Source organism: Malaclemys terrapin, chromosome 12 (assembly GCF_027887155.1).
Source record: "Malaclemys terrapin pileata isolate rMalTer1 chromosome 12, rMalTer1.hap1, whole genome shotgun sequence".
NCBI classification, from domain to species: Eukaryota; Metazoa; Chordata; order Testudines; family Emydidae; genus Malaclemys; species Malaclemys terrapin.
This window is the reverse complement of record NC_071516.1, coordinates 31,955,090-31,973,717: the sequence shown is the minus strand read 5'-3', so window position 1 is coordinate 31,973,717 and position 18,628 is coordinate 31,955,090. Positions and strand designations below refer to the sequence as shown.

Here is an 18,628-nt window from a genome sequence, read left to right as displayed (position 1 = left end):
AAAAGATGCGTGCATTGCAAAAGGTTCCAGAGGAATAAAGAGTACCCACTCTGATCTCCAAGTTGTCTGATAAAGCATTGTGGGTGTTTAATGAGGTGGACATGGAGGAGGCATTGAAATATGTTGAATTATAAAAAGCTTTGCTGCAAAGGTTTCAGATCACCGCTGAGGTGTATCGTTTAAGATTTAGGAACCTCGAAAAGCATGACAGGATGTGTCAGAGAATATGTGTATGGAATATGTGATTTTAATGAAAAAGTGGGCAATGGGGACAAGGATGGATGGACTGGCCAGTTATTTGTCCTGTTTGTATAGGAACATTTCCTGAGTGTATGTGTTGAAGTCAGAGCACCAGTTTGGGATAAAACACCTGCCACTGTACAGGAAGCAGCTGATATTGCTGATTCACACGTACAAGACAGACTCTTTTCAGTGAGCACAGATCCAAGAGGGAACAGCAGAAGTCCAGTTTAAAGTGGGTTCTCCATTTTATCCCCAGGAAAAGGGAGGGCTGTGGTGAGTCAAAGCACGCCCCACCCCAGAACCCATCCCCTCCTGGTAATCATAATTAGAGGCCTCTAACGCAGGAGGACAGCCCAAAAAAGTGTTACTCATGTGGCTCCACTGAGCACGTGAAAAGAAATTGCCCTAAGCAAGGGGAATCCAAATAAAAACCCTGTTCAGCCCTGGTTAACGTATCTACCTTCGACTTAGGACCCCAGGAGGTGATTTAGGTGATCCTAGTGAATTTTGTAAGAGCTGACCTATTGGAGGTTGGTTAAAATGTTTATCAAAGATGTACGGGAACAGCAAGGTATGCCAAGGTTGGAGGGACACTGGTGCCCAGATTTCTTTGGTTGGACGATAAATGGTTATGGATTCTGATGTGCTCCCAGGGCAAAATTTAAAACTCCTGGGATTGGGAAAATTTGAAATTAGCTCCAATAGAGCTGGACTGGGAACGCTTAAATGTTGATATACTGGATAGCATTCCAGCAGATGTACTAATTGGTAATGATATCATGTCTGTGCGTAAAGCTATTAATATTATAACTCCTAGTAAGAGCATAACACCAAAACCCCACTTCATCAGGAGAGATGAAGGGGCATACACTGGACATTTCCAAAGGTTGGTCCAGCTCATCACAAAGAATATCTAAATGGATAAACACTGTGTCTCACTGTGATACCAATTAGCTGATGTACCCCTCTCACTAAACATCTGTGCTCACTCTTTCAGAAATGAGCCAATTTCTGAAATATACAAGGCAGTGATGTGAAGTAACCCACTAACTTTTGTCAAGCATTATCCATTGGATGTAGCTGCCAGGGCAGATGCCAAATTCAGGAGAGCAGTACTGCAGTCCCTGTTGGACTGATGCAGCTTATACTCACTATCCCACCATCCAGAAAGGACATGCCTTGCCAGTCGCATATATTGGAATCCACAGTGACACATATTCAAGGAAGAAAGATTATTTACTCAACAGTAACTTTGGTTCTTCAAAATGATGATGTCAGTGTGGACCCCAGGACCTGCCCTCCATTCCTCCTTTCAAAAATCTTCTGTTAATACGGGCTTCATGTTGTGAGGGAACTAAGGGGGAGTTGCATGTTTTTCACCCGTTAGTCCATCACACAAGAGTGTGAGGAGGCCCAGGGTGCATGCACAGCTCCAGTGAGCACTGCTATTCAAAAGAATCTGATCGTGCATGCTTTAGGCACAGTGGGATCCATGCTGATTACAACATCTTCAAGAACCAGTTACTGTAGGGTAAGTAACTAGTCTCTTCAGGCTGTCTTCAGTCTCAGGCAGACGTCACTGCACTGGTTTATATCCAGTTGACATTTTGAATGTTTTCTTCACAACCATAAGGGCTAGTAACTTTTTATTAATAAAACGCTTTGATTCTGAAGCTCAAACATGTCCACTTTGGAGAAGTACTGGCTTGCTGAACCACCCCAATCTTGACCCCCTGGTATTACATTTATTCTGGATATATTCTCTCATCTGCAGCTTCTTTTTTCTCCTCTTCATGCATGACTCTGGCTTGATAAAATAGCACATAGACTTTCTTTAAACAGCACAGTGTGAGGAAGCTATCAAAGATAACAGTGGTCTCTAATCACAAAACCGTCTTATCACAAATATTCTCTTCTGAATACATTTTTGCAGGGACACAGTCAACCAAAAAAATCACACTTGCCGTCATGTTTTTTTACCGTCTTTTGTTCCCAGTAACATCAAATTCTTGGGGGGCATTTTATTTTATTTTTATTTTTTCTCATTTCTTCTTTAACATTCCCACAAAGAAGTCTACTGTAGGATTCACAGCCTAGTCAGTCGCAGAACATCTTTTTGAGCAGAAGCTGGCAGTTAGGCTGTGTGCGCAGTCTTAAACCCAACATTCCATACATTGAGTGTATAAACCCATAACTCCTCTGTTCTTGTCTATCCAGCCACTGGCACGCTCACAGAACTACTACTTCTCTCTATTGCTTTAGTTTTCATATAATATAAAGTGTATATATACTAGAGTGTATAGCATGGTCTGGTGGTTAGAGCAGGTCTTGTCTATTTAGACCTGTAAGCTCTTGGAGGGTCTCATAGCCCGAGCTCTATCCTGAACCCAGATGTCTACCCTGCAATTTTATTGTCCTGCAGCCTGAGTCCCGCAAACCTGAGTCAGCTGACCCAGGCTCTGAGACTTGGTGCTGTGGGTTTTTTATCAGTGTACACATACCTAATGTGTCTATACAATGCCTATCACAGTGGAGTTCTGATCCCAGTTGGGACCTCGAGGCATACCATAACACAAGTAAAAATTAAATGGTTTAGATAGTTGAACGGAATACACCTCTACCCCGATATAACGCTGTCCTCGGGAGCCAAAAATCTTTCCGTGTTATAGGTGAAACCGAGTTATATCGAACTTGCTTTGATCCACTGGAGCGCGCAGCCCTGCCCCCCCCGGAGCGCTGCTTTACTGCATTGTATCCAAATTCATGTTCTATCGGGTCACGTTATATCGGGTAGAGATGTATTGACTAAAACATCTTGATTTAACTTTTGTAGCCATGCGCTATTTTCTGTCAGTTATTTGCTGGGTTTTCGGTTTCCTCAGGTCTTGTTTGCCTTTACAGACCCACAATGACCCTTCTTCCTCTCCTCTGTTGGAGTCCAGCTTAAAAAAAGGCTTCTGGAGGCAGAGAGGAACTGAAGGATTGTTATAAAGGGTGTGTGTAAGATGTTAATTATTAAAACCAGAAAAGGATAAAAAAATCTGTGTAGATGTAGTATCTGAAACTAGTTTTCACTAATTTTTTAAATAACTACATTTAAAATGGCCAGTGGCCCTTTAATCTTTAGTTGACGTTAGAGTCCACGCAACATCATCTTTAAGTGGTCTCCCCTCGTATTCATCAGGCAGAGTCCAAAGGCTACCTCTCTACCCTCCTTTTACCTGCCCTCCACCCTGGAAGCCACCATTCTTCCACTGCAGGAAGACAGGCCTGTAATGCTATTAGTATTTCTAAATGCCAAACTTGTAGATCCCCACTTTACTGTTGTTTTTTCCCCCCAGTACTAACATATTTATAATTTTACAGAATACCCTGGCAGTGAAGAAAACATTGACATTTCCCAGGAGCTTTCCCCCCCAAAATCAGTCATCACCACAAGATATAATTCTTCAAATAGATCTTATCCCCACCTAAGTACACCGTTACATGTCTCTGATTCTGGGCACCATAGAGACAGAGTGAAAGTAAATGGTAAGATGGATCTCATTTGTGGCTTGATAGCTTTGTGTATAAGTAGTAGTAAATGTGAGTAAAAGGGAAATGTGTAGTGTGTCACAGCAGATTGATTTAAGCAGCATTAGTAGTGCAAATTCACCTATACCAGTTCAGATGTGTTGTGTTTATATGTCCCTGCCATCCTGAGGAAGTTAACCCCAATTTACTTGCCTAGGATACATGCTGCTGCGTGTTTTTTTTTCAGTTTCACTCCATAATGACACTTTTAAAGTACAGTAGACACTTGTTTGCAGCAAATCCTTGTAAGAGCAATCGCCGCTTACAAGCAACATTTCCCGTGGGAACACTTTTCCTATTGTGAATTGTCGACACTACCTTTAACAGCAACAGCCACTTAGCAGCAGCATAGCAAAATATGTTGCTACTATTGAGTGTCTACTCAACTGTCTCTCAATCTCTTCTGGCCACCTTTTGTTCTTTTTCATAACTCAGTATGTGGTTTACAGCAAAAGTAGCCTTTGGTAAATAAATTCTATTAAGTTTCCATTTATAAATAGTTCATAAAGGGCTAATAAATGATTAATAGATGTTTAGAAACATGCGGTATACAGAGTTGTATGTGCTATAAGCACATCAGTAGAAGGTGTTAATAGATGGTTGTAAATCATGGTGGTTCTTCAAGTACTTGTCCCTATGTGTATTCCACAGCTGTTACACACATGCGTTTCATGTGCCAGAGACGAGTTTACTAGAAAATAGTGTTCGCTATATCTCTTAAGGAGAGCAAAATTTTAAATTAATAATAAATAGTAATTTGCTCAGTTTCTTTGCAATCACCTGCTGGTACATGTTCTGAGTTTTCCTTTTTAATTTAAATGTTTGTGTCCTTGTGTTTGTTTGATATCTGAAGATTAATCCCATGATGTTAAAGGGAGCTATTAGCGTGTGTTGTCTTTCACAAAACATCATGAGGCCTTGTTAATAATAGAATTTACTGAATTGAGTTCTTTTGATTAATTAAAATATTGTCTTAATGAGTCAAGTGGAGCATTCATTCCTTACTCAGCTTTCCACGTGTTCTTGGTTTAGAATCAAATGTCCGGTTCCACCAACTAAAATATTCACTGCCAGTTGTTCCTCTATGAAAGTACTGCCTTGACTTTGACTCAGGGCTTGTCTATGCTTGAAATGCTACAGCTACAGCAGCGCTTTAGTGTAGGTGCTACCTGCACTGATGGGAACGTTCTCCTATTGGTGTAGGTAATCCATTTCCCTGAGGGAAGTGGTAGCTAGGTTTACTGAAGAATTCTTCTGTCAGGCTAGAACTGTCTACACCAAGGGTTAGGTTGGCTTAACTAAGTCACTCAGGTGTGTGTGATTTAGGCTCTGGCTACACTAGAGATCTTACAGCTGCACTGCTGTAATCTCTCTGTATAGCCACTCTAAACGAATGGGAGGGGGGAGCTGTCCCTTTGACTTAATTGATCCACTCCCAATGACCGCTAGTAGCTACATCGGTGTGAGAAGCTCTCCCGCCGACATAGCGCCATCCACACCAGCGCTAAAGTCGCGTAAGTTAGGTCACTTGGGAGTGGCTAATTCACACCCCTGAGCAACATAACTTATGCAGACTTAAGCTGTAGTGTAGCCATAGCCTTCATTCCTTATTCTAGATAGAACTGTCTACCTAGACAAGCACTAGACAAAGTATAGAATACTAACCATCAAACAAAAAATGGATTGAAGCATTTTCTTCTCTCTAATCTTCAAAAACAGCCACAAAGTTTTGGCTTTCACACGTTCTTAGGAAGAGCTGGAAGTAAAAAAGATAAATATAAAGAGTGATGAATCTGGGAGTGGGTTGAGAATAACTCCAGATACACCACACTACATTATACGTGTCTGACAAAAGTCAGTTAGGAGGATAACGCAAAGTAATTAGCAAGATACTAACTTGCTGAAATATCAGGAAATAACAGAGCAGCAGTGCCCACTTTATTAAGGTTGTGTAACAGTTTACTCTTTAATCTCTTTTTGATAACTCGTATCTTTACAGAACTTTGAAGTTTCAGGCTGAAGGCCAGATTTGGTTTCTGCTCAAAAACAACTCTTCATTTTTGGAAATTTTGAGCAAAAACATTTCAATTGTTTTTGAATATGAGGAGAGGTAGTAAAATAAAATCCCCAATATTTGAAATCAGTGGTAGTCATGTGCCTAAATTCCTTTAAAGATCTGGTTCTAGGTTTCTTGCATAGCTTCCTAACCCCTGATGGGTGCAAATGTGGGATTCCCTTCTGCAGTACTCCTAAGGGGGGTGGAGGGGTGTGTGTGTGTGGGGGAGAGAGAGAGAGACATGGTGTTTTGTTGCTGTCTCAGGTACTGCTCACATGCTTAAAATTGAGCACTTGCTGAAGTCCTTTGCTAGATTGGGGCCAGAATGCACAGTATTATGTAGGTCTGAGTCATTGCCATAGAGTTCCATATCATAGAATTTATACAAGCTATTTACAATTTTTTGCAAGCCAGCACAATTCGGAAGTCCTGAAGAGTGAAGCGCCTTCAGTTTTCCATCTTTTTTCCATTTAAAAAAAATAATAATAATAACCTAACCTAAAAAAAAAAACCTCCAGGAAATTTATGTTGTAAACATAAAGGTTGCATGATTAATTATTTAAAAAAAAATTGCATGCACAATCCTGACTCTGCCCTTTTGTTAGTCTTCAGTTGCCTGATGACCTACTGTTTCTCAAACAATATGATCTATCATACTTTTTTTTGCAACTGTAGATACACAAGTATAGCAGCTTATGATAATACATATTCTTTATATATGCCAGACAGTCCCTAAAAGTCGTACACAACATACAATTCATTTAGAAAAACACATACAGGAATAGTGACCATTTGGTGACATGTATAGGCCTCCTAAGTTGGCAGTTAAGTTACCTTTTATAGTTAACTGCCTCAGTCCTGAGTTGTATCTAATAGTCTGTGCTGATGGTTGAATAGAAAAATGTATACTACACAAAAGTTACTAGAATACTTAAATGAGAGAAAAAACAAATTAATGCCAGTAAAGATGTTGGACCATTCTGACAAAGATTTTAGTGTAAGTAAAATAGTGAGGCTGTCAAATGATTAAAAAAATAATCACAATTAGTCGCGCAGTTAAAGAAATTAATCGCAATTAATCGAGTGATCGTGCTGTTAATAGAATACCATTTATTTAAATATTTTTGGATATTCTACATTTTCAAATATATTGCTTTCAATTTCAACACAATATAAAGTGTACAGTGCTCACTTTATATTTATTTTTTATGAAAAATATTTGCACTGTAAAAAAACAAAAGAAATAGTATTTTTCAATACAAATACTGTAGTGCAATCACTTTATCGTGAAAGTGCAACTTACAAATGTAGTTTTTTTTTGTTTTTGTTACATATCTGCATTCAGAAACGAAACAACAATGTGCCTACAAGTCCGCTCAGTCCTACTTCTTGTTCAGGCAATCACTAAGACAAACAAGTTTGTTTACATTTACAGGAGATAATGCTGCCTTCTTATTTACAATATCACCAGAAAGTGAGAACAGGCATTCGAATGGCACTTTTGTAGCAGGCATTGCAAGGTATATGCATACCAGATATGCTTAACATTCATATGCCCCTTCATGCTTTGGCCACCATTCCAGAGGACATGTTTCCATTCTGATGATGCTCATTTTAAAAAAAAATGTGTTAATTAAATTTGTGACAACTCCTTGGGGGAAGAACTGTATGTCTCCTGCTCTGTTCTACCTGCATTCTATCATATATTTCATGTTATAGCAGTCTCGGATGATGACCCAGCACATGTTGTTCGTTTTAAGAACACTTTCATTGCAGATTTGACAAAATGCAAAGAAGGTACCAATGTGAGATTTCTAAAGATAGCTACAGTATTTGACCCAAGGTTTAAGAATCTGAAGTGCCTTCCAAAATCTGAGAGGGACAAGGTGTGGAGCACCTTTTCAGAAGTCTTAAAAGAGCAACCCTCAGATGCGGAAACTATAGAACCTGAACCACCAAACAATAAAATCAACCTTCTGCTGGTGGCATCTGACTCAGATGATGAAAATGAACATGCGTCAGTCCGCACAGCTTTGGGTCGTTAATGAGCAAAACCCATCATCAGCATGGACACATCCTCTGGAATGGTGGTTGAAACATGAAGGGACAGATGAATCTTTAGCGTATCTGGCACGTAAATATCTTGCAACGCAAGCTACAACATTGCCATACAAACATCTGTTCTCACTTTCAGGTGACGTAAACAAGAAACAGGCAGCGTTATCTTCTGCAAATGTAAACAAACTCGTTTGTCTTGGCGATTGGCTGAACAAGATGTAGGACTGATTGGACTTGCAGGCTCTAAAGTTTTAAATTGTTTTATTTTTGAATGCAGTTTTTTTTACGTAATTCTACATTTGTAACTTTAACTTTCATGATAAAGAGATTGCACTACAGTACTTGTATAAGAAGAAGGCAGCATTATCTCCTGTAAATGTAAACAAACTTGTTTGTCTTAGTGATTGCCTGAACAAGAAGTAGGACTGAGTGGACTTGTTGGCACATTGTTTTGTTTCTGAGTGCAGCTATGTAACAAAAACTACATTTGTAAGTTGCATTTTCATGACGAAGAGATTTCACTGCAGTACTTGTATGAGGTGAATTGAAAAATACTGTTTCTTTTATCATTTTTACATGTAAACACTGTAGACTTCGTATTCTGTATTGAAATTGAAATCAATGTACTTGAAAATGTAGAAAAACATCCAAAAATATTTAATAAATTTCAATTGGTATTCTATTGTTTAATAGTGAGAGTAAAACTGCAATTTGATTAATTTTTTTGTTATTCGCATGAGCTAACTGTGATTAATTAACAGCCCTATAAAATAAATGAAAAAATTACAACATGTCATATATCTGGGGCTGTACAGTATTGATTTAAATGTATTTGTTTAAATAGTATGTTTTAATGTAATTATAAACTGTACGTAAAAGAGGGCAGAGTTAAGTTTGCTTGGGCAACCTTAACCCTAGCATTTTTTTACTTCACTATAAACTTAAAACAAATCAACATTGTTTCTGATATTGAATATATACAAAGAGTTCAGTTTGTTCCTAACTTTGTATCGGATGCACAAGAAGGAGTGAGTTCAAAGGCTTCCATCCACTCCTTGTTCCCCTGTGCGGGGACTGGGGCCAGGTCTGCACTACAGACCTATATCTGTATAACTATGTCACTCAGAGATGTGAAAAATCCACCCCCCTGAGCAATGTAGTTATACCAACCTCACCCCCTGTGTAAACAGCACTATGTCAACAGGAGAGCTTCTCCCATTGACATAGCTACCGCCTCTCAGGGAGGTGGATTAATTATGCTGACAGGAGAAGCTTTCCCATCAGCATAGGAGCATCTTCACTAAAGTGCTACAGCAGCGCATCTGCATGGGAGGGATGTATGCTGCACCTCATGACTGTATGGTACAGTGACCACTCTTGGCAGACATTATGCCTTTTGGACAGATAGTGGCTCCCAGTGGTGCAGTATTCTACAGCACTGTCTCCTTCTACAGGGTGTGGCTTTGAAATGTGTAATTGAACTCTTATTATCAAAGCAGTTCCAACTCTGGAAATACTGAGTTATTGATAAAGAGCTTATTTAAATTTTTAAACATTCCTGTGGCAACATCAGTGGATTTTAAAACACATGATGGAAAAAAATCTTTGGCATCAAAGAAGATAAACTTTTGTTCCCTCTAGATACTCCTACATCTAGCTGGGAATAGCACCACAAAATCTGTCCCAGTTTCAATAAATTCAGACCTTGAAGACACAAACTTTTGTTAGCTGTCTGCATAGAATTGGCCATCTCAAAGATGTGGACTCCTCATTCCAGAAACAAATATACTTTTCTTCCAGATTGTGGTTCTCACTTCTGCTTTTCTACGGAAGTAGGAACAGGTCTCACTTAAAGTGGGAAAGGAATCTTGTGACTTTGTTTTTGTTTTGAGACACTTTCAGATATATTTTGGGAACTAAAATCTTAAGAAGACTTCTGAAGGTTTTGATAAGGCAAAAGGTATTTTGGAGTAGCTATTAATTAGCAGATATGAATTTCCCAACTAGTAATGTACAAATTCAACACACATTCTAAGCCTACTACTGTACTATTACTTTAAACACAGAATCTTTGACATATTTTATAGTGCCTGCAATGCGTATCCCCAGATATACAGTAATTTAGAATAGCCACCCCATTCGGCTTTTTCCTGTAATCACACTGATGGATTTATTCAATTTAACTTTTTGACACAGAGGAAGATACCTTGAGTGAGTCATCTACAGATAGTTTGCTTTGGAGTGATGATGACTGCAGTCAGGACATTGATGTAACAACTAACCCCGATGAGGAATTCGATGAAGAAGACAGTGACTTTGGGATTGTTCGATGCATTTGTGAAGTGGAAGAAGAAAATGACTTTATGATTCAGGTATATGATTGTAGACTGGATGTGCAGTGAAGTAAATGTAAATACAGGAAAGGATGTCATCTGAAGCTCAACAGTGGAAGAATCTATGTAGGAATATGTGAGAGTGGATCCTTTATGAAATGTATCATTGCTCTGCCCTGGCATCTCAAAAAAGAAAAAAAAAAGATCAGGTTAGCAGGGGTGAGCAACTGTTCTGTGGTAGCAGGTGAACAAATTATACTTTGGTAGCTCACCTCAGAAATTCATGTTCCATCTAAGTTCCATCAGGACCATCACCATTAATGTTGCCTTTTTGAAAGTTTGAGTAAAATCTCCAGTTACTTTTAATTAAGGGTGAATGGGAGGGGAAAAACATTGTTCCTACTTCTTTACAAAAACACTTTTGTAACAGAGCTACAGCAAAAATGACTGAAGTTTTTAACTTGTCGTGGACATAGTTCTCTTTGAAGATAGTGTCTTTGCTAGGTTAGAGAATAAAAATACTAAAATAAAAATGTTGAGATTGATTTGAAACCTTCTCCAAACTTCTGAGCATGCTCAGAAGCTATTTATCTGCTAGTTTTAAAAGCCCTGCCTCATCACAATGTACATTCACCATACCTGGCCCAGTCAAAAGGATGAACAAGTACAGTGAGTTAGTGCTTGATTCAGTTTACATGAGGGATATTATTAAATGCCTTAGTAAAATCCTCTAAAAACATTTTTTAACATTGGGGCAGGAAAAAATCTGGTGGTATTTTATTTTTTAAAGTAGAACCTGCTGTTTTGGGTGGGGGTGGGCTCTGCAATTCTTGATGCATTATGTAATATGCACATTCTAAATTTTTCACTTTTTTGAAGATCCATTCATTCAATCTGGATATATTACTCTCCTTTCAACCAAGTTTGTAAAAAACCTGTCTCTAGCTACACAATAGCAGCAGCAAATGTGGAACTTTCCCTTTCTCTATTAATATCCGCACAAGATTCCACTCTTAGAATCATAGAATATCAGGGTTGGAAGGGACCTCAGGAGGTCATCTAGTCCAACCCCCTGCTCAAAGCAGGACCAAATACCAACTAAATCATCCCAGCCAGGGCTTTGTCAAGCCTGACCTTAAAAACCTCCAAGGAAGGAGATTCCACCACCTCCCTAGGTAACCCATTCCAGTGCTTCACCACCCTCCTAGTGAAAAAGTTTTTCCTAATATCCAACCAAAGACCTTCCCCACTGCAACTTGAGACAATTACTCCTTGTTCTGTCATCAGGTACCACTGAGAACAGTCTAGATCCATCCTCTTTGGAACCCCCTTTCAGATAGTTGAAAGCAGCTATCAAATCCCCCCCCCCTCATTCTTCTCTTCTGCAGACTAAACAATCCCAGTTCCCTCAGCCTCTCCTCATAAGTCATGTGCTCCAGTCCCCTAATCATTTCTGTTGCCCTCCACTGGACTCTTTCCAATTTTTCCACCTCCCTTCTTGTAGTGTGGGGCCCAAAACTGGGCACAGTACTCCAGATGAGGCCTCACCAATGTTGAATAGAGGGGAATGATCACGTCCCTTGATCTGCTGGCAATGCCCCTACTTATACAGCCCAAAATGCCGTTAGCCTTCTTGGCAACAAGGGCACACTGTTGACTCATATCCAGCTTCTTGTCCACTGTAACCCCTAGGTCCTTTTCTGCAGAACTGCTTCCTAGCCATTCGGTCCCTAGTCTATAACAGTGCATGGGATTCTTCAATCCTAAGTGCAGGACTCTGCACTTGTCCTTGTTGCACTTCATCAGGTTTCTTTTGGCCCAATCCTCTAATTTGTTTAGGTCCCTCTGTATCCTATCCCTACTCTCCAGCGTATCTACCACTCCTCCCAGTTTAGTGTCATCTGCAGATTTGCTAAGAGTGCAGTCCACGCCATCCTCCAGATCATTAATGAAGATATTGAACAATACCGGCCCCAGGACCGACCCTTGGGGCACTCTGCTTGAAACGGGCTGCCAACTAGACATGGAGCCATTGATCAATACCCGTTGAGGCCGACGATCTAGCCAGCTTTCTATCCACCTTATAGTCCATTCATCCAGCCCATACTTCTTTAACTTGCTGGCAAGAATACTGTGGGAGACCATATCAAAAGCTTTGCTAAATTCAAGGAATAACACATCCACTGCTTTCCCCTCATCCACAGACCCAGTTATCTCATCATAGACGGCAATTAGGTTAGTCAGGCATGACTTTCCCTTGGTGAATCTATGCAGGGTGTTGGGTCTTCAGGGAGCTCCCCTAGCTCTTAAGTGCTTTGATCCTCTGAGGCACATGTACATTGTCAGGAGAGCTCTACCAAGTAAATGTGCACCAACTACAGACCATTCCAGCCAGTTCCCTACCAACTTCAATCAGCAAAAAAGCACCTGGCAGGCAATGTTTTTGATTTTAACTGTAAGTTGCCTGGTATCTTTTGATCATTTCTCTGAATTTTGGCCAATGGTGAAAATAAAAATTGAATCAGTTCTGTGGAGTGGTTTGGGTTGCTGATACTTTGGGCCTGGAGTACCAGTTGTTAAAAGGGCTCTTGGCTCCCTTTTTGGGAAATGGTTGGTTTTAGGAATGTTTTGGGGCTCACTTTTGAATCCCCAACCCCTTTAGTTAGTTTGGCTTGGTTGCAAGACTTCAAGTCAAGTCTGAACTTGATTATGATCTTGAATATGATCTTTTGGCTCATAAATGCACCCAATGTAGTCTTTTATCTTGTGTGTTATATTTTTTAGTGCTTTGTTGATTGGTTATTATCTCTGTAATGCTACTTTGTAATTCTGTTGCGTGCAAAAAGGAGGATAGAAAGAAGCTCAACAATTTGAAAAAGTGTTAGAGTGGCTGGAATATCTCAATGGTAGGCATGGCTGGTATGCTCTGTACCTGGGAGAGGAACTTGGCGTGAATGTGACTAGGTATATGGGTTGTATATGCTTTGAAAGGATCATGTAGAAACAGTCCTGGAGGCCACCATCAGATGCCCATAATTCTGGCCTGTTGTCGTTTCTGTTGACCCAAACCTAGCGGATCTGTTTTACTAGCTGTATCAAAGCAATCTGAACCATCCATTTTGAAGCAGAGGTCTCCAAAGTGGTGATGATTTGATACCCTTGGTGCATTCATATACCAAGTCAGTGGCTGAGCTCCAACTCATCTAATGAAAAATGCAGTTCAGGAAGCTCAAAGAGAGAGAGAGCCAGCTTTCCTTTGGTGCATCACCTTTGATTCCAAGCTTCTTAAACCAAAGGCTCCAGATACCCCAATCCAAGTAGGGAGCAACATTTGGAGAAACTTGACGGCAGCAGTGCATGTTGGCAGAAATACTCAAGTGTTTCAGGTTAGTCATATAGTGTCATAATGGCACCATATTCAACACCCAACACCTGTCAGAGCACTTGGTGATATGGGACCACCGTTTAGTCTAGCATCAATATATGTGCGCTAGAAGTAGGATTCATCTGTGTAAGGCAAGCTGGTCTAACACTCTGGAATAACCTTGAATGGAATATCTTGGTTCAGCTGACATTACTTGCAGAGCAGTGACAAATCTTGCATTACCCTCATCAATGCAACAGATTGAGTGGGGATAAGTATTTGCTAGGGAGAATTCTTCAGAGGCTGGATACATTTCTGCAACAGAGGAACAGAAAGACAGTTACTGTGCTCCAGAGGATCCAGTATCTCTCTGTTCCCTCAAATGTTTAAAGCAACTGGCTAAAACAGTTGGGGTTTGAATCAGTTTCTGTCCTCAACAATCAAGCTTGACTGGTAACTTGACTAGAAGCCCTTTCTTTGCCCTTGCATCCTATTTCAGATGAATTGCTGAAGAAAGTATGGAAGACACTGCAGACTTTTCTCCCCAAGTTCTCCCAAAGTGGCAGAAAAGAAATACACCTCACCCTGATATGCCAAAAGCTTCCTCTCTGGGATAGGTCTTGCCTGGGGTGTGGATTAGGAGTCCTTAAGTAGCTGGGATAGGACATTGTATGTGGTGGGACATAAGGATTAATGAGCAGGATTTAAAAGTAGCTGAGTCTCATTAACCTTGCAGGAAACAAGTCTGGGACATACGAGGATAAAGTAAGAAATCAGGTGCGGTCTGTTGGAAGCTTTGAGGGAAACTGTCTGCCTGCCTTTTAAATACCCCTAGGTTGTGAATTTCTCGTGTCTTTACAGTTAGAGACTGTTTGTTTGTTTTTAATCCTGAGGCAAAGGGATTTGAGATCTTTTGCTTACCTTATCCTCCGGGAGCAGGGAGGGGATCAGAGATTGCTTTTGTTTCAAGGGGTTGAGGACTTTTGTTTCCCTTGAGCCTCAAGAACATTGAGAGTGGATATAAGTTAAGACATGATAAAAACTAGTGGTTTTATTTACCTTTTGGGTTGCCTGGATTCTTTGAGGATGAGTGACCCTTTGGCCAATATCTTTCACACCACTAATGTGCACATGGTTGGGGGGCGGGAGGGGGGGAGAATGGGGAGAGATCAGACAGACTTTCAACACTGTGGCCTAGAGCTCTTAAGATTTGGTTCTTGGGTTATTTTTGGTAGGTAAGTTTACTACATTTTGTGGCTGCTGCTTCCTTGCGAGTCCTAGGTCATACTAATTGCCTTAGCTTGGGCCAGCCACTACTTGTATGCATATCTCTTCAGACTTGATGGGAGTTGCCATATCTCCTACCAGCAGTATCAGACATCTTGACCCAAAAAGGCTTTTGCATGCTGCATCCTCACATCTTGGATCACAGGATGCTGACTGACTGAACTTGTACTGTGGAAATGGGGAAAATCCTATTACAGTCTAGGAAACTACTTGTTAAATATTTTTCTCAGAAGTGGAAGAGGTTTCACCATGAGTAGCAGATTCTCTTCAATCTGTTTTCATATTATCCAACTTAGACTTCTTACTGTACTTAACATTTTTCAGTCCCTCCTTGTATTCCGCCAAAGTGTATTTGTCTGCCATCTCATCATATTATCCTCTTGTTGATTATAAATTGTTACCATTATTTTTTATCTCTGCTGTAAAAATTAGGCACCACTAGAGGGTACTTGTGCAGTCTCAGTAAGGACTGCTTTCTAAAATGTTCCTGAAACTCAGCAGTGCCAAGGCTGCATCTCCCATAAATTGGAATATATAGACATACTTTTAAAATTATAGCTCCTGAGTTACCTTTCTGTTTTTACAAATGTGATATGAAATTGAATAATGCAGTCGGTACAGTAGCATGTCTTTATATTTTAATAATAAATTGTCTTTTATGTTACCATATTTTCAGTCTTTGATTTGCAGCAGATTTTTGTGTTGATAACATCTTACTCCATGGTAGTAGTTATTAGGGGCTTGGAAGCTGGTGTTATAGCAGCTGCATAGGCACAGTTAGTACTTGAGAACACGCAGGAATTTGTTGGGAGTGAGATGCACATTGATTAGCTTTGGGGTTGTCCTAAAATGATCAGCAGTGAAATAGTAATGTTTGCAGTTATCAGGCTTAGATGTCAGACTTAAGATGCCTTATAGAGATGAATTGGGAAAGTTCACATCTCGCCATACTTTTGTTTCAGGCTATCTGCAGACTCAGGAAAATATAATTTCTTCCATTACACTGCTCTTCTATTCATAGATATGAGGGCTAGAACTATAACTTGACTAGAAATTAAAACTTAGATGCTGGAGTACAATTTTCCGGCAAGGGGTGGACATATGGTGGTAGCTCAGTATCTTTATTCCTTCATTTTGGAGTCTTTCTATTACAGGGTCTTCTGGAAGGTTTTTTGGGGGGAGGGGGGACCAAGAGCTATTAGGGTTGAACTAATGTTGTTGGTTCACAAAAATAGTGACCGTGGATTGCTCTGGCTGGCTGTAATGAGGAGGTGGCTTTCTGTCCAGGAGAGTGACGTTGTCTATACTTCAGAGACATGCCCAAAGGGGTCTGGTGCATGGCTGGCTTTGTTATGGGAATTGCTGCAATTTGGAGAAGTTGTGGTTGTGACAGCTCGGTGGCGTTGGGTTATTTTCTTAGCTGCATTGCCTACATTGCCATTAAAATTGGCTAGGACATCAAATCTTAGTTTGGTAGAAACACTTAGTTGTTTAAGTAATTGTCTAGACACTTTATGGTTGTCTTGTCTGGGAAATTGTCTAACAGAAGAATACATATGGGTTTTTATTTCTCCATCTCTGGATTCACATACTGAGACATCTCCTATTTGAGTCGGCCAACTTTTGAAAGTTTCTGTTTTAGAAGGGTGCATCCTTTAGTGCTGTTTATTTATATGTTTTTCATCATCCTATTGGGAGGTGGAGGGGTGGGAGTCTCTTCTTTATTGGGTACCAGCCTCTTTTTGACACTGCTTCTTGGAGCATTCTAATTATTTTTATTTGAGTCATTCCCCAAGCCACTTACTCTTGAAGAGTGAAAATCCTGTGTAGCTGTAACCTTAAAAAAGAAAAAACTACTTACTTGTAAATCTGCACTGTTGAAGATATCCCCTCAGAGGATTCTCACTCAGACCTCTACCTTACCCCAGAATTTGGAAGCTCAGATTTGAGGTGTCTCCTGTATCTGCCCTCAAAAAAGTCATTTGGAGATTTGCCCATTCCTGGAGGAATTGCTAACTTTTCTGGGTTTTTTTAAATGTGGGCACTCTAAATGCCAATTAGAATGAGACAGAATGCTGCCTTTTCTTACTGATCTGAAAGAAACTGGCTAGAATTTTCTGGGACCTCTGAGTAGGGTTACCATACGTCTGGTTTTTCCTGGACATGTCCGGCTTTTCGGCAACCAAACCCCCGTCCGAGGGGAATTGCCAAAAAGCCGAACATGTCCGGGAAAATGCCGGCCGGGCACTTCCCCTCCCGCGGCGGCTCTGCTCCTTCCCGGACTCTTCGGCTCTGTTTAAGAGCCGAGCTGCCAGAGCGCTATGGGCTTCAGGCAGCCCCCTTGCCTCCAGACTCCAGCCGCCGGCCGGGCACTTCCCCTCCCAGGCTCCGGCGGCGCAGGGTCCGGAGGCATGGGGGCTGCCCGAAACCAGTAGCGCTGGGGCAGCTCGGCTCTTAAACAGAGCCGAAGAGTCCGGGAAGGAGCAGAGCCTCCGGCCGCGGTGGCTCTGCTCCTCCCCGACTCTTCGGCTCTGTTTAAGAGCCGAGCGCTACGGGCTTTGGGCAGCCCCCATGCCTCCGGACCCTGCACCGCCGGAGCCCCGGAGGAGAAGTGCCCGGCCGGGGGCGCAGGGTCCGAAGGCAAGGGGGCTGCCCGAAGCCGGTAGCGCTCGGGCAGCCCGGCTCTTAAACAGAGCCGAAGAGTCAGGGGAGGAGCAGAGCCTCCGGCTGCGGTGGCTCTGCTCCTCCCCGACTCTTCGGCTCTGTTTAAGAGCCGAGCGCTACGGGTTTTGGGCAGCCCCCATGCCTCCGGACCCTGCGCCGCCGGAGCCTGGGAGGGGAAGTGCCAGGCCAGGGGCGCAGGGTCCGGAGGCATAGGGGCTGCCCGAAGCCCAAGCGCTACCGGCTTCACAGTTTGCCAGGCAGCCTCCAGACCCTGCGCCCCCGGCTGGGCGCTTCCCCTCCCGGGCTCTAGCTGCGCTGGGGAAGTGCCGGCCGGGGGCGCAGGGTCTGGGGGCTGCCCGGCAAACTGTGAAGCCGGTAGCGCTCGGGCAGCCCTTTCCGCGTGGCTGGGAGTAGGAGGGAGGAGGGGGCAGGGTTGGGAAGGGGCAGGGCTGGGGGTGGGAAATGGGCGGGGCCAGGGCCCCATGGAGGGTCCTCTTTTTTAATTGGTTAAATATGGTAACCCTACCTCTGAGGTGCTTGTTGGAGCATACACATTCCAGGGAGCCTTTGTGCCAACCCACAGGTGTCTTGAGGCATCAAAAACATAAGAGCTAGGGCAGTTTATGCATGGGCGTGCAAGACCTGTGAGTGGGACTCTTGTGAGATCTTATCTACAAAAAGGCAGAATTACAAGTAAGTAATCTTCTCTTCCCCACTCTGTTCATCTCTAAGAAGTTCAGTGCCATTAAGCATGGAGAATATCTTCATTTTTCTTTACAAAAAGATTACATACAAAAATTGTATGCAATCCTAATATTGGTACAGTTAAATAACAGTCTGGTGCAGTTCCCTTTGAAGCTGACAGTAAACCTCCCACTGATTTCAGTTGGAGCAGGATTGGGCCCAGTAACAGGAAGTGCAAAATGTTAAAGTTTCAACTAGACCATGTACAGTTTAATATATAGTATAAAATTCGTAACCATTTGTGTCTGAATACAATAGTTACAGAAAGGTACATACATGGTTTTTGCATTTAAATAGTACATTTGT

At 41.6% G+C, this 18,628-nt stretch overlaps 1 protein-coding gene across 4 annotated transcripts in view; it reads left to right on the top strand.

Moving 5' to 3' along the window:
- PHF20 (PHD finger protein 20) overlaps positions 1–18,628 on the top strand; it is a 158,081-nt gene that overhangs the window by 105,406 nt on the left and 34,047 nt on the right. For 3 of the 4 annotated variants that reach the window (XM_054045843.1, XM_054045842.1, XM_054045840.1), the window contains 2 exons: positions 3,610–3,774; positions 10,127–10,302. In XM_054045843.1, the coding sequence (XP_053901818.1) occupies positions 3,610–3,774; positions 10,127–10,302 (341 nt within the window). The remainder of the gene's footprint in view (positions 1–3,609; positions 3,775–10,126; positions 10,303–18,628) is intronic. The other variant, XM_054045841.1, reaches the window with a different exon arrangement.